The 19,982-nt window shown below is 39.3% G+C and overlaps 1 protein-coding gene across 4 annotated transcripts in view; it reads right to left on the reverse strand.

The window, feature by feature from the left end:
- APP (amyloid beta precursor protein) overlaps positions 1–19,982 on the reverse strand; it is a 150,900-nt gene that overhangs the window by 56,551 nt on the left and 74,367 nt on the right. For 2 of the 4 annotated variants that reach the window (XM_082220730.1, XM_082220729.1), the window contains exons 4-7: positions 18,622–18,734; positions 16,657–16,850; positions 11,580–11,782; positions 3,997–4,164 (exon numbers count right to left, since the gene is read on the reverse strand). In XM_082220730.1, the coding sequence (XP_082076856.1) occupies positions 3,997–4,164; positions 11,580–11,782; positions 16,657–16,850; positions 18,622–18,734 (678 nt within the window). The remainder of the gene's footprint in view (positions 1–3,996; positions 4,165–11,579; positions 11,783–16,656; positions 16,851–18,621; positions 18,735–19,982) is intronic. The other 2 variants (XM_082220732.1, XM_082220731.1) reach the window with 1 other exon arrangement.

The following is a 19,982-nucleotide window of genomic DNA, read 5'->3' on the forward strand; positions in this document are numbered from 1 at the left end:
CAATACATTCTTGCTGTAATAATGAGCATGTTTATGCCCTATGTAAAACCCAAAAGAAGCCAAACAGACAAATGTATGTTACTTCTGCCCACCTCCTTTTTAAAAACTGGATTAAATTGCTAGTTAACCTCAGACTAGCTCATATGTCTGTCTCGCTTTTTGACTTTACCACGCTTTCCATTTTAAGGGTGATGGAACAGGATTTTAATGCAGATAAGTCCAGCATGATTTTTATTCTCAGCCGCTCAACGGCACCTAGCTAGTTGTAAATTGGCTTGACTGAGTACTTTTTGTCACCTGCATCCAGGGATCAATATCAACTCACACACCACGGGGCAATTTCAAACTGACATGCACTTGAATCATTGCAGCAAAAGGATTTACTACTGTGTGGATTAATTACAGCTCCTCGTTCTGCCACTGCCATGGCACTAGTCCACTGCAGAAATGTGCAGACTCGAATTAAATGCTGTAGTATGAGGCTTAACCTTCAAGCCTCTCGATGAAAGATATTTTAGCACAACTAAATGCTAGTTTAACTACTACAGTTGAAGAGTCCATTTTCAACAGATAAACAATACTCAAAGTGCTTTATGATCGTATTTGTCAAAATGACACTGCTATATAATCATTACTGTTTGCTTGTTACAATCTTTTCCTGAGAAACAAAAGTAGGGACGATATATTTCAAAGACAATCCTGTGATCTTGAACTCTGAACCTAGATTGTCAAAATTCAAGTCTCTTATTCTTTTCTTCCCTGATCTCTTAAAACTATGTGTATGAACCAAAACATTTATTATTATTATTATTACTGCAGAAACTTCATAAAATGTTTAAAGCTTTTAGCCTCTGTAGCCCTTCTGGGTAAGGAGAACACACTCATGAGCACACTGTTAGAGAGGGTAATTACTCTTTAAAACAATGCACCTGCAATTTAAAAAAAACTGTTATACAGACCTAATATTTCCAAGCAAGAATACTGTCTAGACTATTCCACTATCAGCTATAAAATGGTTAATGCCAACAAATTTTAAAATATTGCTAAACCACTCAACTCACTAATGAGACTGGCAAAATCCCCAAAAAATTATGTTTCATTTTCTGGCAGCTTGAGGAAAACATCCGAGCACTAGAGATAAGGAACATTTTCTTTTAAATAGTTTCTTGATTTTTCTGGAACTGGATGGTGCCAATAAAGCAACAAAAACTGGCTTGGTTGGATTCTCGGAGGAACAAAACTAAAGCAGAATGCAAACCTGGTTTTGCTGAAAATTAACTGCAAAGAGAGAATCAGGGAGTTGTCTGTGAAATCCCTAGCCAGGATACACCTTGATTGGGCCAAGAAGCAGTGCCAGTTCCTCACTCCATCAGCACACAAGAGGCGATGTGTTCAATGCTCTTATGTTGCTTGCCAGTTCTTACAGACAGCCGATGCATTTGGGACATTGTTAGAATGAAGGGAATAAGCTGCAGTTCCAGGCTGCTCTCCCCCTCCTTCAAAAGCTCTTAATTCAGTTTTTAATTCAAGATTGCATGAGGGGTGGTTTTCCTTCAAACAGCATTTTACTCTGATATAAAGTTTATTATGTGTGATGGTGTGTTCTTGATTAAATGGTTACCATCTCACTCAGGAAAACTTTGCTGAATAAGCATCTGAGGTGAGAAACTGTCTGAAACTGTGTTGATTTCTAGGCCTTCTTCTTCCCAAGGGAGAAGGAAGTACGTTGAGCTGACAAGGAAGCAACTGAGGGTTCTTTTGTTAATCCAGTGTCTTGGAAACCAAGAACTCAGTCTGTCATACATCAGCTCCAGTAAATGGACCTTTGAGATTCAGGGCAAATTCACATTTGAAAAAACATTAATTGGTGCAGCCGGTCTTGAATGTTACCAGTTCATACTACAGATTAGATGACTGATGCATGTTTGAATTATCTCTCTAGTTTCTGCTCAGATTTGACCCAATAGTGCAACTATAACTCATTTTCTTAATGAAAACTGGTTTGGTTGAATTTAATTTGATGTGCTTCAAGATTTGGAGTCTTTTCAGAGAGTCCACCTGAGGGGGCAACTTATCAGGCTTTCCTTTGTCACAGAAGGCATGAAGTAGTGTGACATGTGAGAAGCCTTAACCTTTAAAGTTATCTCAGATGAAAATGAGGTGAAATATCCCTTGCTAGATAGAAGACAAGAGAGAAAGAGAAGCAGCCTATATTTCATGTTGAGAACAAAAGGCTAGAATTATATCGTATGTTTATGAAATTTGATTTGCTCTCTCTCTTCAGGTCCCCCCGCCCATGGGAATTCTATGAGGCAGAGCTGAGACAACAGGACAGTTACATCAAAGCTATTACAGTGGTGCCCCGCAAGACGAATGCATCGCAAGACAGAAAACCCGCTAGACGAAAGGGTTTTCCGTTTTTCAATGTGCTTCGCAGGACGAATTTCCCTATGGGCTTGCTTCGCAAGACGAAAATGTCTTGCGAGTCTTGAGATTTTTTTTCGCTCCCCCCCTTTTCTAAGCCGCTAAGCCTTTAATAGCCTTTTAGCAGCTAAGCCGCTAAGCCTTTAATAGCCGCTAAACCGCTAATAGCGCTAATCCGCTAATAGGGTTGCTTCGCAAGACGAAAAAACCGCTAGACGAAGATACTCGCGGAACGGATTAATTTCGTCTTGCGAGGCACCACTGTATATACCTTATTTGGTTCCGACCACAGCTCAGTTTTTCAAACTATAAAAACTATCAATTTTTAATCAATCTCCCCACAATACTATATGACGTCTGCTGTGTAGCTACGTTAAATATATTTCTCAAATGTACGTTTTTGTTTGTTTTAATCTTGTACAAATTTCCTGTTGGGTTTTTTGCTTTTGTCTCATACAAATATTTTTAAAAATATATCCTAGGACCTTTGGTGTACATCTTTGGACAGATATTTTCCAGGGCCACCCTAATGGTCAATATTTGAACAATTTGAGACCTCTGCTAGAAATTGGGGTGGGGGAAGGATGGTGTCAATAGACGACTGTATTGAAAAATGGGATATACAACTTTCCAAAGAATAAAGCAGTCCAGGTGATCTGAAAAGTTAGCACAAATAGTCCAACAAAGCACTATAGCTAATGAATCCTTGATGTTTCTGCAAACCAAAGACTTACCACAGTTTAGGGTCTGGGCAACATACTAAACTATAGGTAATCAAAAGAAGTAGTGGAAGTTTCCAATCTCTTCCTTGTGACTGTATTGAAAGAGAGGCGAGGGAGAATTCCATGAACCAGAGGCCTGTTCCCAGTGTTTACTGCGACGTCCAAACACAAACGTTCAATTGTTTGCTAGCTACCCAATGTACAAAATAACAAAAACAATGTGCACACATGTGTGAAATAGACTCTTTCCTTATCACCACCGGTGGGGGGGGGAGAGAGAGATCTGTTTTATAAAAGGAAAAGGAAAGATATAAGTAAACTGAGTAACTTTTTCCACTGGAACCAATTTGTTGTTGTTCTTTATAATGTGAATATATGCATCTTGATGCATGTCTAGTGTTTTACTAAAAGAGGACAGCAAACAATTATAAAACAACCAAAGGCAGCTTTACAGGCTTGTGGGCTGTTTCTGTTTTAATCATGCATTGTACGTGCATGAGAACAAAGGCACAGACACACACGAGCAAATGCACTTCTAAAGCAAGTCCTACAACAGAGACTCTCATTCCAAGTGCCTCATCTCCCTGCTTCCATTACCTTGTGCCTATAACAAGTCACAGATGGGAAAACAAAAGTCGCCAATTGTCAAGCTTGAATAGAAAGAGAGAGACACACGTACTAATGGTCAAACACACTCTACAAGATGTGAGCAATTAAGAGAAGCTGACAGAGGGATGTACGGTTAGTGGTGGTAAAGGCCCACTCCCAGGGGAATTAAGCAGCAGAGCCAAAGTGGCACAAGAGAGAAAAGAGAGAGAGAGACTGCCACAGGCTGGAGAGGTCCACTTACTGACGCTGCCACAGACTGCCATGCAGTATTCCTCAGTGTCAAAGTTGTTTCGGTTTCCACCGCATCCGCCGTAAAAGAATGGTGCACATTTTCCTTCAGTCACATCAAAGTACCAGCGGGAGATCATTGAGCGGCAAGGACCAGTCTCAGCTTGTTCAGAGCACACCTCTAATTATAGGAGATGTGGAGGAACTATATTTAGCGTGAAAGTGGAATTGTCAATGCTCTTCTACATACCTTTATTTGTAGTTATATACATAGCCCTAGGAGACCAGGAATGACCCTAGGAAGAGGTTAATCTACTAGGTGTCTCTCTACATGTTTGTTACATCATTCAAAAAACAACTGCTTTTAGTCCCGCAATTCAAATCGGATTCAAACCATTCAAGCTATTGGTTCTTGTCTCAGTGGAGAGCTGAAAGCCCATCAGGGAGGACCTGAACAGTACACTATTTGCTTTGGAAATGCTCATGCATTGCCACATTATAAAATCACCCCTCAGAAGACAAAATTGAAGTACAGTGAAAGCTATTTCTCCCTATGCCGAAAGGACTGATACACCGATGAAGGCAGGACAGCTGAAGTTACTCCCAATATAGTCCCATTCTCAATAACGACCCTTAAAACAAGAGGTATCCAATTTTGTATGCTTCTTTGTATGACGGGGGCCATGTCCTAATGGAACACATCACACATCTACAAGCTTAAATAGATTTTGTTATTTAGCTTAGCTACTATATCTGCCTCTTGTAAAAAATAAAAATCTATATGCTCATCTTAGAATCCCATTATGCATCAGTGTACATATCTGTAGCCCTTTACCAATAATGTTCCAAACAGGAAATATATATATACATATATATATATACAGATACACATACTCCTTTGTAAACCTGCAGAACATTAAATGGCTGAACATAAAATAGCAGTTCTTCGGTTGTCATTCCTTTCCCCTTTCCTCATGGAAGCAGAGTTTGCCATGATATTTATCCAGAACATTTTTAGGAGCATAACTTTGTTATTATTCCATCCTATCACTGCATGTTTCTACGTCATAATCAACCTGCTAGCCAGTATGTCTTTCAAATCACTTAAACTGTAAATAAGCCAAATTTCCCTCCCCACTTACAAATGGTTGCTGAGACTTTCAACGCACTTTTCACCTAGGATATTTATCTTACCCCATACAAAATGCATTTGAACTTACATTTTTGCAAAATTACAAACATCTTTACACTAAAAGCCAAGGCCTTCCACATTCCTCCAGTACGCTGAATATTATCTTGGCAAGTCTGCTCACATCAACTGGGACCAATGGTGAAGGACTCCTGTGTCTGCTAAGATTGTGTGTGTTCAGGTTCACACGTAACAATAAGCAAAGAACCTTGGCCTAAGGTTAAACCCAATTACTGCTTCCCGGCTGAGTTGGCAAACAATTTAGGAAGGGGATAGCTTAAGAGTTGCATCCAAATCCAGGAGGGTGGCTTGTTTCGCCTTAAACTACGATCTATTGTTGGCTTAGAAAGCTTGGCTTGTTAAGGCAGAATAAACACAATCCCAGGTTCAGACACAACACTAATCTATCCCCCTCCTAATGGTTGGTTTATTAATGGATGGTTTATTACGTCAAGGTTCTTGGCTCACTGCTACAAATACTAGGAAAACACAGAACACTTGTGTGCATCTCATATAAAAGCAGTAATGTTATGCCACCTTTTTCTGGTGTTGCCCAATTGGCACAGGACCATGATGGGGCCTTCTCTGTGGCCATTTCACACTTCTAGAATGTCTTCCTTAGTGAACTGCACCTGTCTCCCTCATTATTAACTTTCAGGAAGAATTAAAAAAAATCCTGTTCACTCAAGTGTTTTATGACTGTTCCTAACAACCCTGAGATTATTAGCTGTGAGGGTATCTGAGTATCTTGCATGTTTTTAGACATTCTTAGTATTTTTAGACGTTTTGGTTTTTAATTGTGTGGTTGGTGGTGGTGTTTTTACTTTTTGGATGTTTGCTGCCATGGACTCCCTTGAAAGAAAGGTGGAAAAGACACAGTCAAGAAATAAAATTAATATTGGAATATTCAGCCTTAAATAGTATGTGGCACCTTTGGCACTTTAGGGTATATCGGGTACTGTACATGATAGACTGCAATTTGTAGAGCAACTGTGTCTACATCTGGTCATAAGAACCATCACACTGCTCTGATGTTTTATTTACTGATATTTTACTGAAATGTTTTATTGACAGATTTCTGTTTAATTCCTTTGTTTCTTTGGTTAGAAAATTGTATCTATATATTTTTCTTTTACATTTTTGTTATGTGTAAACTGCTTAGGGGTTTTGCAAATGAATTGGCATCGATATATTATGAATACTTTATTTGGAACATCCAATTGGCCTTGTGTTACGTATGTCTAAATGTAAAACACAAGAGGACAAAAAAATGTAGATGTCTTAGCAGAACCACACAACAGTTTTGAAAATATATAAGCCCAAGTCTCTTAAGTTGGAAAGCTAGTACCTGACTGTGCAGGAATTTTATATGGTGTATAGTACAGACAGTTACCTGAGAGTAAGTTGGTTTGAACTCAGCAGGAGTTACCTTTAAGCAAAAATGCACAAGACTGTACTGTGTATAATTTAGAGCACAATCCTATACATGTCTACACTGAACTAAGCCTCCCTAAGCTCAATGGGGTTTCCCCTAGGTAAGTGGCTATAGAATTTCAGACATATTCCCTGAACAGAACTCCAAGTTTAATTTTTCTAGTTTTTCTAAAAATACACTTAGAATCAGAAGCCAAATACTAATTTTAATACCCAAAGACAAAAGCTAATTACACAAGAGGCATTTTCGAATTTATCTGGAGACAGCTGTGAAGCTGGCACGCATTTTTAAGAATAAAGCTTAGGCATTAGCTACACCATGGCAATATTCTCCCAGCAGGCAGTTACAGGAAGGAAAATTAAATTATTCGTTTCGAATCCAGTCCAATAGAACAATTATTTCTATGATGGTAAATACCTTAAAACTGTAATCTGTACCCACAAATAATTAAAATTAAATTTCACTTCCAAATGTTTATTTTTAATTCAGCGAAAAAGAATAATTAGGACATGAATTTAGCAGTTAATATAGTGCACCTGGAATATATAGGGCAACATCCAATTAAGTCATACTTTCAATCAATCTGTTTGTATGACTCACTTTGGCTATCACCCATGGCCTTCTGGTTAGCATATTATATTTTAAGAACTCCTGTTTTATTTTCCTGAAATATTCATTTCAAATCAAGGGATCAAATAGCTCCAGGCAGCAAATGTTTTGCATGGGGGTTCTGCTCCCAGCCCCTGCGAGCATTGTTGGTGTGCATCCTGCCCTCTTCTGGGTCCAAAAGGACCCGCACATCCACAACCATGTGTCGACTGGATGTGCCTAAAATGAGTACTGCCTGCACTGCACAAAGGAAAGAGCACTACTTCAAAGGTTCTTTATTTTACCTAAATCGGCAGACTTACATAATTTAATGGCCAGGAGCATTACATTCATAAATTGTTCTCTTGTTAATGGATTGTTTACACCCTGTTTTTTAAAAAAATACATGGATCCAGTTCTGCCCATGTCAAACTTTAAGATGGTAAGTGAAATCTCTCCCTCAAGTTTGATGGAAATACCAGTGTCTTTATGTAAGCCACTTGGGATACGGACCAATTGTTGCTGCTACTCTGTAAAGTGCCCTGTAAACTGATGGCACTACAGTGATACCTTGGGTTACATACGCTTCAGGTTACAGACTCCCAGAAATAGTACCTCGGGTTAAGAATTTGCTTCAGGATAAGAACAGAAATTGTGCTCTGGCGGCGCGGCGGCAGCAGGAGGCTCCCATTAGCTAAAGTGGTGCTACAGGTTAAGAACAGTTTCAGGTTAAGAACGGACCTCCGGAACGAATTAACTACTTAACCCGAGGTACCACTGTATATAAAAACAAGCAACAGAAATGACCTTCCAAGTCAAACTGTATAGAACTGCTAACAGCAATCCCATTTGCTCTGACAATATCCATTTCCCATTTGCTCTGACAATATCCATGTTCCCAACAGTCATACAAGGACAAAAGAATGATAGTAAAAAAAGGAGAGTATATAGAACTCTATTTACAGTAGTGAGAATAAAGAATAATTCACAAATATCAAAATACCATATATAAGCACCAACAGGTGAATTAAAAATGACAGATCTATAGAACTAGTGGCATTAATCAAGGATAGCCCAGTAAATACAAATACATGACTCAGACCTTTTTGAAGACTCCCGTAGCTGCAAAATGGTTGCTTACAGGCTGTTGTGTTTACAAGACAGCTGGATGTCCTGTAGCTTCCTTTCAGTATCTCCCTTTAGGTGAGAATTAACCTTAAAAAAGCTATTTGCATATATATGTGTGTGTGTGTGTGTGTGTGTGTATGTGTGTGTGTGTATATATATATATATATATATATATATGGAGAAAGGAAGCATCTGAGTAACAACTATCACGAAAGAACAAAAGAACTCAGGAAATGGCTGCACCAAGACACATTCCTCAGCTTCAGCCAGACCTTATAAAATGGCATTCACTTTTTTCTCTCATCAATATTCCTAATACCAAAGTGACATGACATCTAACAAAGCAGCTGTGACACACAGCAGACCTTTTATAATGGCTGGTGATTAAAGTGTGATCAGAACACAGGTAGGCAAAAGTACACTAAATAGCCCTAGAATCAGTATGAAAGATGGTCATTCAGTATTAAAAAATGTCTAATCTTCTGAGGACACTTCCTGTCATTTTTCTTCCTTGCAAACCTATCTGTGAACGCATGGGGGAAAGAGATCGTCTCTGGAAATGTCATGCCAATATGACTTAGATCTGTGGCGAGAACACTGTTTCTCAGCATGCCCCTCTGCTTCTTTGCTTATCATTTCTCTAGGTCTTCTTGCCTTGTCAGGTCCTTGAAAAGGCTTCTGAGGGAGTGACAAGGGCTGTGGGCAACTGTGTTATCTGCCATAGGAAAGAAATTAGCAACCTGCAGCTCACAAGCAATAGCACCTGTGCAGACTGAATGCTAGCTAAACGTACAAACCTAAAAGAAAACCAATGCATTAGCAGCAGAGACTCAGTCCCCCCGATGCTATTGAGAGCCTCTAAAAACAGATATACGCTTGTCTCATGACGGTGCTTATAGAAATGAAGAGTTGTACTACTAGTCTCCCAGGAAAACATTCTTACGTGAAGCCATTCTCTCCTCCACCACCACCATCCCTGCTTTACTGAAGCAGAACAGCTGTTAAGAACACACCTTTCATATAATATGTTTGCCGACGGGCAAGAAATAACAGGCTGCCACCTGTCATTCTCCAGGCAGGATTTAAACTGCAATGTTCCTGAAAATGGAAGCATTTTGTGTGTGTTCCATGCTAGCAAGAAGAGGTTTGGCTCCTGCCTATTAAATATGAGGAGAAATTACAGCGAAGAAAAATATACTGGCTACAATCTTTCCCTGCGTGAGTGCAGCAGTTATGGCATGCAGAGGGATCTCCATTTGAACAACACTTTTGTTTCCCCTCCTCTCTTGGTGCTCCCATGTGGAGAAAGAGAGGCCTGTGCGCACTCTCCTTCTTCAATATCCAGCCTACCTTCTCCACTCTGTCGAGGAAGACAAGCTCAGACCCAGATTCATTGATTGAGCAAAGGAAGAGAGACTGTATGGGCGACACATACAACTGTGTTTTCCACTGAGGTCTCTCTAAAACGACTTTTTGATGGGAATGAGGGAAAGCACTTTCTCTGTTTTGACCCCCAAGGTGCTGAATGTTCTTTTGCAGGAGATCTGCATCTGTCATAATGGAATATATTTTTGTTTATGTCAGGTCCTTAGCCTGATCACTGGCCAAATACAGTTTTTGCTGCATTTGGAGTTTAAAAGTAGGATAAAAATATATATCCACCAGCAAAGCACATGAGGAGTTCCATGGAATTTTCTGCTAGCCACCAGATGGTTCAATACACATAGAAGTAATAAAAGAGGTCTGAATAAGTAATACTTATTTGATCGTTTTTCCACATTTCAACTAAGATGCAGTTAGGATCTCCTCTATTCAAAGCATACTTGTTGTAAGTTACTTTCCCATCACTGCTTTATTTAATTGGCCTAGTGCAGAGGTAATGTTGCTAAGCTCAAAACCTTGGCTTAGTGACTGGGAATAGACCAGATTCAGAAATGTCTTCCTCCATTCCCCAGAATCGATCTATCGATTCCTTCCTTTCTCAGCACTAGTTGTGATTTATCAGCACACCTGCATCAATGCTAACTTCAGTCTTGAATCTTGTTTGACAACACCATGGAACCGGGTAAATTTATTTGTCATGCCAATTTGTATCTCTGCTCTTCTCCAATTATGTACTCAAGGCAGTTAATAACAATGCAGTACAATGTAATAATACACAACATAGCAAAACATCTATAGGAAACATATTCAAAAGCAACTAAAACACTTGATTTCTTAGGTAGCACAAACCATGATTACCATTGATACAGGGGCAAAGTGAAATCATGGTTAAAGCCAACAAGGAAAAGAAAGGAAGGGAGGAGTCTGTATGCTGCCTTGAGCTCTCTCTGGCGTGCTTTCGCCCTCAAGATGTTGCTAAAACACAAGTCCCATCTGACTCAGCAAGCATGGCCAAAGACCAGGGTTGGTAGAAGCTGTAGTTCAGCAACATCTGCAGGATGGGATGGGGAGGGTCCCCACACCTGAGCTACTTGAAGGAAATGAAATAGATAAATGTGACTAATAAAATAATAATAGTACTGAAAGCTCTCATTTCTACATATGTGTTCATCCCTCTCTCATAAATACTCAGTATCCAGAACACAGAATAGGTTATTCAGTTTTGGAAAATATCCATGCTTCTTCAACTTTCTAAGCATCCTATGAAGTGTAAATCCCCAAAGTTTTTTTTTTGGTTACAATTAAGTGCTATACATATTCTGCTAACAAAATAAACACCACGGCCATTCTTGTATCCTATACTTGTTTCTCACTATATCCTGTAAATCTAAATTTGTACCATCTTCTGGCTTCTAAATGATGATAGCTTAAGAAAGGGGGGGGGGAGTCATTAAACCACCAATCTATTTTTGTTACCCCCAAGAACATTTTTCATTCTTAATATAAGCTGATGACCCAGCAAGCAAACCCCCTCTTGACATGCATCCTTTCCCAACTCATACCTTACTAAAACTGTTCACCACATGGTTGACACTATTTTAAATTAAAAGTTCACATCTATTTTAAATCACTTTTTATCCATGCGCACAGAGATGACAATCATCAAAACATGATTTAGGTTGTTACTGGGAGTCTGAGGGGAGCAAAAGGGGGCGGGGAGTAGCACACAAATTTGGCAAATCACAATGGAAAAGCATGATTGGTATAGCAACTTGGAATATTTTGCTGTTTGGAACATTTTTTGCAGTAATGGGCATATGCACACTGTGAAGATCAGTTCCTTAGACCTCATGCTCTATAAATAACAGCTTACCTCGAACAACCTCTTCTACAGACTCTGTAGTTGTGGTAGTGGTGGTGGCGATACTGGTTGTTCGTTCGGTGGCTTCCTGAAACTGATCATCTGCCTCTTCTTCAGCTTCATCACCATCTTCATCATCGTCATCAGCATTTTCATCCTCCACGTCTGTAATGTCCTCTTCCTCTGTCAACTGTTCTTCTGCTATCTTGTCATAACTGCAAGCAGCAATGGATTCTGTTAAACGCCTCACAATATGTTTTTTAAAGCAATTAATTCACAGCTTTATGCAGCTACAGCCTTTATTAAACTGATCACTGAGAAAAGAACTTTTCTACACTGAGAAAAGAACTTAATGTGTAATAATAGTCATGCTAGACTACGTGACCTCCCATTGCATGGCTGACTCTATGGCCTCTGCTTAAGGTTTGGAAATCACTGCTTTGTGTTTGGGGAGGTTGAACATTTGGAAAACATCTGGCCAGGTCAAAAAGTTCATTGTGCTACACACAACGAAAGTTACATAAAATGGTATTCACAAAAGTGAATTTGTTTCTAACTAACTAAATGAGCCAGGCAAATGCTTTGCAGTTGGGGTTCTGTTAAATTGTTCTCATGTAAAAATCCTGCTCATGCCATACAACCAACATGTGTTTGTTGTACTCATGTCTTTTACAGGCAATTTCAGCATAGGAAAGTATGTAAACAGAATGGAGGAACATTGGAAACTGACTTACACAGAGATAGACCACTGGGTCCATCTAACTGTGTATTGTCTACTTAAACTGGAAGCAGTTCTCCAGGAATTCAGATAGGAGCTTTTCCCAGCCCTACCTGCAGACACCAAGGGTGAAGCCTGGAACCTCTGCGTACAAGGCAGATGCTCTATCATTGAGCTAAATTGGGAAAAGGAGGACAGTGCTACATCAGGAATGGGGAACCTACAACCTTCGGGAGGCTATTGGGCTCCAACTTACATCAGACCTGGACAGCATGACAGAGATAGTGGGATAACATCTGGAGGGTCATAGGTTCTTTATACTTTCATATCCAAATCAGCAAAAACAACAACAGCAAAATATGTTTGGGCCAAAAAATGAACGAAACATTATAAGTATGCTGCTATGTTAAGCAAGCAGAATCATGATTCCAGGTGGAAAATAACTTTGGGGGTAAAACACACTTGCTTTGACATACATCTGAACATGACTAGCTGGACAAAGCTGTACTGTATTTTGAACTTCACCATTGTCACTAATTAGAGGCACACTTATTAAGAGAGCCCAGACCCACCCACCCACAAAGGGGTCAGGTTTTGCAACCCACAAAGCACTAGAAATAGATAACACAGAAGGTAGACATCAGTACCATAAATAATAAGCCAGTAGTTATGGAAGTGAGAGAGGGGGGTGGGAATTATATGATCTCATATAAGGCCACAATGGAGAGAAAAAATCATTCAGAATTAAGAAGGAAGCTGACCATTGGTCTATCTGCCTCACTATTATCTACCCTGGCTGGCAACAATAGGGCTAGAACAGGCACCTGCTCTTAAGGAAACAGCGCTGACTTGCCACTAAGCCAGGAAGCCAGAATGTTTGCATTTTTAGCATACAAAATCCAGTTAATCTATAAATATTATTTATATTGAAACAGAAGATGGGCTTTTAGATACAACCGCTCGATCATTTTTAAAAAGGGGGTGGGTCTGAAGGGAAGAGATACCTAGACAAATATACAGGAAGCATTACCAGGTTTTCCAAGATTCCTAATGCCCATCATCCCAGGGCTCTCTTTAGGGTAATTGTATTACCCGAGCCATTAAGTGCATCTCTAAGTCCACTGATGTGTCTATGTTATCTGTCAGCTTATGTCCATCTGAAATAATAACACATTATCTTCTTGTTTACTCAGTTAACATTTGTGCATTTAGAAAAACTGGAGAGGACTACTCCAAATATAGCATCTTTGCGTGCTTCCTTTCAAAAGCAGCTTATTCAGATATACTCTCAAATGCATAATGGCACAGGACATAATCCATTAGAGGTAAATCTATTGGTCCTTAAATGGCACAGCAGTGAGCATACGGGAGAATACTAACCTAAACTTACATGGTTGCACCTCTTCTCTTGAAGTAAACAAAAGTGGGCATCCTTCTTCTATGAGATTTCTCAGCTATGGCAACAGCTACTTCCCGTACATACATAAACCAGTACAGTTCCAACCCAGGAATGCCCTGTGGGGTTTTTTGTTGGGGGGGGGGGTTCACACTGGCTGGTAGCTTTCACCGGTGTTTTTCATGCTTTCAGCAGGTACAGTGGGATCTCTGTGGTGGCAAAGACCCTCTACTGGCGGAGTCAACTCCAAATCCCCTCCACCAAGGCAGATTGGGGGTTTCAATTGCTCTGTTAAATGCTTCATCTGGAGATAAATTCCTTTGGCAGATATTCCTAAGTATTCACTCTCCAGCAGATAATAATCACAGCTTGGATTAAGAGTCTCAGGCAACCACATCTAGTTTACAGTAAACTGGCTCAATCTGCTGGTGCTAGTAATTAGTTTTCCAAAGCCTATTAAACGTATTAAATGATGCACGGGGCAAATGCTCTCCTCATTCTTGAGGGGAAATAAGAAGGAATCTCAAGTATCAGCAATGTAATGACAATGGACCCTATCCAGCTTGACTATCCAGTTTTGTTTTTGTGAGGATCTTTTTGCTTCATAGAAGTCTTCCCTCACAATCACCTCAGGATTGATTAGCCTGTGAGTAAACTGGAGACTGTGGGGATGTGGGGTTGCACACACTGGAGGAAAAGTCTGACCAGGCCAGATGCAACTTAAGGGCCTCATTTGCTAGCCTGCAATAAAACAGTTCCCACTTCTCATACCACACAAACTTCCAAGCAACCAATATATGCAAGATCAATGCTGATCTTTTTAGGGTTCCAAATGGCACAGGAAGCCAGAAAGCAGCAACAAGGGGTGAGCAGAGCTGGTCATGCTTGCCCCCACTCTTGCTGAGGGATCCAGTAACTTGCATTTCTCTGTTTTCCTGGCACTGAATTTGAAAGCCAAAGAAAAAAGGAGGGGAATAAATATAGAAGCAGGAAGTTATGTAAAATGAATTATATGGTCTATTAAATTACCAAGAGGGGCCTATAAATGGATTAGGCCAGTTTTGAAAACCATCAGAGGTTGCTATGTCAGGTGACTTAATTCACTCATCTGAACTTCAACTTTTATCCTGAGATTGGGGTGGGAAGGAGTTCCTGTTCGTCTCTACAAACACACCGTGAGGAATTTATGACTGAGGAATTTATAATTCCAGAAATGAAACCCTCCCCAATCATTCTGATAACACTTTCCAGAACTTTCCCCAGTCTGCAAATATAATTTTCTAGTAGGAGTGTAAAACAAACAATAGCAAGATTGAAGGACATGAGGTAAACATTATCTTAAGTATCAAGCCATCTGAGCTAAACACTGTTAAATATAACATCAAACATCTAACACCAGACAGGACATAAAACTCAGATCTCTTAAAATATCTTGCTATGACTGAGGACTGTAGTGCAAATATAAAGTCCACACTTGAGTAAAAGTCTATTTTTCAACCTCTGAGATGATGAAGCATAGACACAAATCAAGGTAATGTTCTTATGAACATTCCACGAGAGCATTCCTTTTAGCATCTTTAATAAACTACCATCACAACATCCCTTGTGCTATGTCACACTGAAAGAGCCATATAATATAGCCAAGCAACTCCTCTCTAACAGCATGTTCAGAAGAATATAGCACAGCACAGGGAATCAAAGCCCTTTACCATTCCTCAATTCAAGCCCAACTTCTGTTTCTTAGAAGCAAAGCCTGAAACAATATCTCCAAATGTGCAGATCAAACACAAACAAAATGTCAAATTTAAGAGCTTGAGCACATTTGTCTGGCTAATGACAATTCGCTGTACTGAAGCTAAAACCCAACCCTAATGAATTGTATCTTAAGATTCCATTATGAACATAGGTTAGAATCTGTGTTTTTTTTAAAAAAAAATAACTGTCAGTTTAACAAAAAATAAATCCTAAAGCAGTATGTTCCTTCAAAGCTTTTTGCATCTTAGTACAGTGGATCCGTTCCGGATCTAGAAGCAAATGTAACCCGTGTCCGCACATCATGTTTCGGCGCTTCTGCGCATGTCATTTTGAGCGTCTGCGCATGTGCAAGCGGTGAAACCCGGAATTAACGCGCTCCATTACTTCCGGGCTGCCGTGGAGCACAACTCGAACGCGTTCATCCTGAAGCACATTCTGTTATGTACTGAAGTTCTCACCCTGGGGATACTGTAGATAGTTATGCAAATGAAGGATCGAAAGTGACGTTCAGTGATTGGACAGTTTTAGAAAATGGCAACAGTTACATTGTTCTAGAGCTCTATATAAGCAGGCTGACTGAGCTCCTCAGTCAGTTCTGTTCCAGCTTACAAATAAAGAGCTGCTTTGGAAGAATTGCTGTGTCGTCTGATATGTTCGCCCACAACTTAACACATTCAACCTAAGGTATGACTGTAATTGGAATATATTTTAAATCACACAGCAAAAAGTGATAGGTTTTTTGTAAACCACTTTGAGGGTTTTTTTTACAATCAAGTATATAAATTTTATGAAATAAATAGAAATAAATAAGATGCAATGACTCTCTAAGAAACAGATAGATGTTTTCAGCTATTGAGCTGGAAGTATTAGGATTGTATCTGGAATCAATTACCCCTTCTCCAAACCTCTGATCACTTGGCATGAGGCAACACCATATAACTAAGTCACTTCAAACATTACACCAGCAACATGAATACAGTTCAAAATTCACTTTAAAGACAAGAATTCTATGCCTTGCCAATTCCACTGAACAATCTACTTACTTCCAAGTAAACATGCTGTGGACTGAGCTGCATGTTTGTAATTAAAAGATCACAATCTTTCAGTCAAAGACTTTCAGCAAAGGATTCCTCTGCTGAAGTTTCTCATGCAAACTTTTTCTTCAAAAGAACATCTTGGCTTAATAAACTGCCTAATGATGGCAGGAGTAGCAGCCTTACCTGCCATCTGCATAATCTGCATCGGCTCCTCCCCACCAAACATCAGAGTCATCTTCTTCAGCGTCAGCTGAATCTATGTTGTCACTTTCGTCTGCTACCGGGCAGCAAACAAACTCCACACCCCGGAACTTGTCAATCCCACACGGTAACAGCATACCGTAGTCATGCAGATTCATGCCCTTCTCGCTACAGGACTAAAAACAAAATGGGGGCAGGGGGCGGGAGGAATAGAATATATGGTTACACGATAAAGAAGCTATTTAAAATATTTATTAGAGAATGGCTAACAAATTGATTCAGCATGTACACTTAGCGTTAATTCAACTCTTAGCACCAATTCAAACCTTAGAGCAATAATCACACAGAAGCCCAGGAATTTGCTCTACATTGTGGTGGCTCCATGCAACGGTGGAGAGGAACTCTTACTTCACTGACATTCAGTGAGAACCACAAGGCGTAAATGAATACTAATATATAAAGGTTTTATCAAGACGACATTCCCATGTTAAAGGATTACAGATAAACCACACAGAATATAACATACTTTGCATTTGTATCTTCTAAGCAAGGAGATGGTGCATTGCAGATATAATCTTGAAGTCAAGAGCACTTGGAAGTCAACCTGACACAGCACTCTCCAAAATATACGGATGTGCCTTCAGATATTCACAGAAAAAGAAAGCACCCACTTGTGAAAGAAATTAAAAATGGGGCAAGTGGCCTTAAGATGTTTAAAAGTTCCCCTTCCATGATTTAAACCTGAAGTATTTCTCACTGACAGAATAAGATAAGAACTACAAACAGCAAATATACACAAATCAGGAGGGGTAGGAGTGGAATTCAAATTTGGACCATCACTGAAAATCCCCGTTGTGTTCTCACTTGTGGAATCAAGGACGGTGGGTTTGTTTGTTAAAAAAAAAAGATGTTTAGTCCATTAAAAATGGACTTTTTAGTTTAAGACAGTAGACTACACAGTCCACTTTTCCAGATGTTGAAAACAAGCAACAACAGCAGTTTTATTTACTTATTCTTAAGTTCTCCATGCTTTTAACATAAAAAAGGAATCCATGGTGCCTGTTCAGACATCAGATTACACAATTACCTAATGTATTTATTCTTCTTCTGCCACCTCATTTTCCACCTGAATTAATTTGTTTGAAGAGAACCACTTTGAGGTCCTTGATGGCCAGGTAGGTTAAAACGTGTTCCTCCATAAGTTGATTGTATTCCTATTCTTTTTGTGCCTGATGTTTTACTTAAACAGAATGTTTTTCTTGAACAGAAACCGCTCTGGCTTATGTAGACTACAGTTGGACAACACTGAGAAGATGCAAGAACCTTGAATATTGTAAGTGGCATTGTTAGAATGATGTAGCCAATGCTAATCAAAGGGCATAACTGATATGTTGGTTTCTCGAGGATCTTGTCCCTTCTGCAATTTGTTTGCAGCATGCAGTAGTTTCAAGAGCTCTCAGTAGGCTGCCTGTTATATCCTTCAAGGTGCCATTACTCTCAAGAATGGACTGTAGGTCATCAGTAATAATTTACTGCTGCAGCAGCTTTAGAGTGAACCTGAACACAGGAGCCACAGAAATTCATTATGTTTTGTTGTTTGTCTTGTGTAAGTTGTTCCCAGAGTATTTTGCTGGCCTTTGCGATTTGTTTGGCAACTGTTCTAAGTTGGTAGCACTGAACTGTGATTTTATTTTCCGTAAGATTTTCCAAGTGTTTGTCAAAGCCACTAAAATTTGACATGGAATATAACTGAAAAATTAAAATATTTGGCTCCCAATTAAGGCTTCAGGCAATAAAGATGAACACCCAGCTGTGCCCACAGGCGTACAAAACAATAGATAGGAATATAACCACACATTCCCCCTTTTCCCATAATATCTTGTTGCACTTATTTTTATTCATAAGAGAAACATCAAATAAGCTTCAAGGTACTGATTATAAACATACCTCCTTAGCTACTGTGTGCCAGTGCAGGTGAGTTTCACATATATCCATCCTTTCCTGGTGAAGGAACTTGCACTTATCTGGCACCAGAAGAGCATCACTCACAAATTCTCCAACTGAAAGAAAAATTACATGACATCTTCATTTTATTATCACCTTGAATGGGTGCTTTTCAGAGGAACAGCTTACAAGCAGACATCTTACAAACTGGTACTGGGAAGAAAATGTTCCCTGTGGGCCAGCTCACACCTTAATTAACAGCCAGATTTAAAAAATAAAAAATAAATCCTCACTGAATTAAGTAGATTTCAATTTGTGATCTTACTGCATAGTGCCTGTGCTTTAAATACACAAATCTAATGGCATGGTATCTCTTTTGCTTCTGCGGTGCCAGTACTTACAAGCCTCACTTCTGAAACATCCCCAACTAACTTATCTTTGTGCCCAAAGGGTAAGAAATTTGACTCTTCTAAAATGAAAACTGGTACTTTCAGGTTATCAAATTTGGTTCTTTTGACCTTGTGTGACCAGAACACAGTGGAATATACAGCCCTAATGGATGGTGGATCCAATATCCCTACTTTAAGATTAGCTGGCTGAAGTCATCCCTTTCACTATACATTAAAAATGATGAAAATACAATCTGATTAATACAGGAGTCAAAATGATGGGAAAACTCATATTGTCTAATGCCAAGTCAGATGTTCATTTCTTTATAAGATTTCTCACCCGCCCGCCATCAAAAGGACCCAGAACAAGTTAGAATAATAAAATGCACAATTATAAAAATAAATCCATTATAAAAACATGTAAAACCATTTCAAACGGAACTAAGCAATAAAAATTTAGCAAAATGGGTAAATTATAAAAACCCAGGATACGGGTTTGCCTATAACTGGTTTTATGAAAGGGTAGTCAATTCTAAGCATCTTAATTTAGTACTTTTCTTGTCATGAAAAAGGCTTGCAGGAGCACTTTCAAACAAACATTGAGATGGACCAAAACAAATTGCTTCTACAATTGATGGGCTAAGTTCTGCTCATGAAAGGGGAGGGGTTATTCTGTGAGCAGAACTCTCTTTCCATCACCAAGAACACTGGAACACACAACACGGACCCTAACAGGAGACTGATATGATTTAGCTCTCATCAGTATGTTTCTTGATGAACCATTTATAATACAATAATTAATAATAATTTATTATTTATACCCTGCCCATCTGGCTGAGTTTCCCCAGCCACTCTGGGCAGCTTCCAACCGAATATTAAAAATAGTACAGCATCAAACATTAAAAACTTCCCTAAACAGGGCCGCCTTCTGCTGTCTTTTAAAAATAAAATAGTTGCTTATTGCCTTAACATCTG

This window comes from Podarcis vaucheri (assembly GCF_965113315.1).
Source record: "Podarcis vaucheri genome assembly, chromosome: 4".
Lineage (NCBI taxonomy): Eukaryota > Metazoa > Chordata > Lepidosauria > Squamata > Lacertidae > Podarcis > Podarcis vaucheri.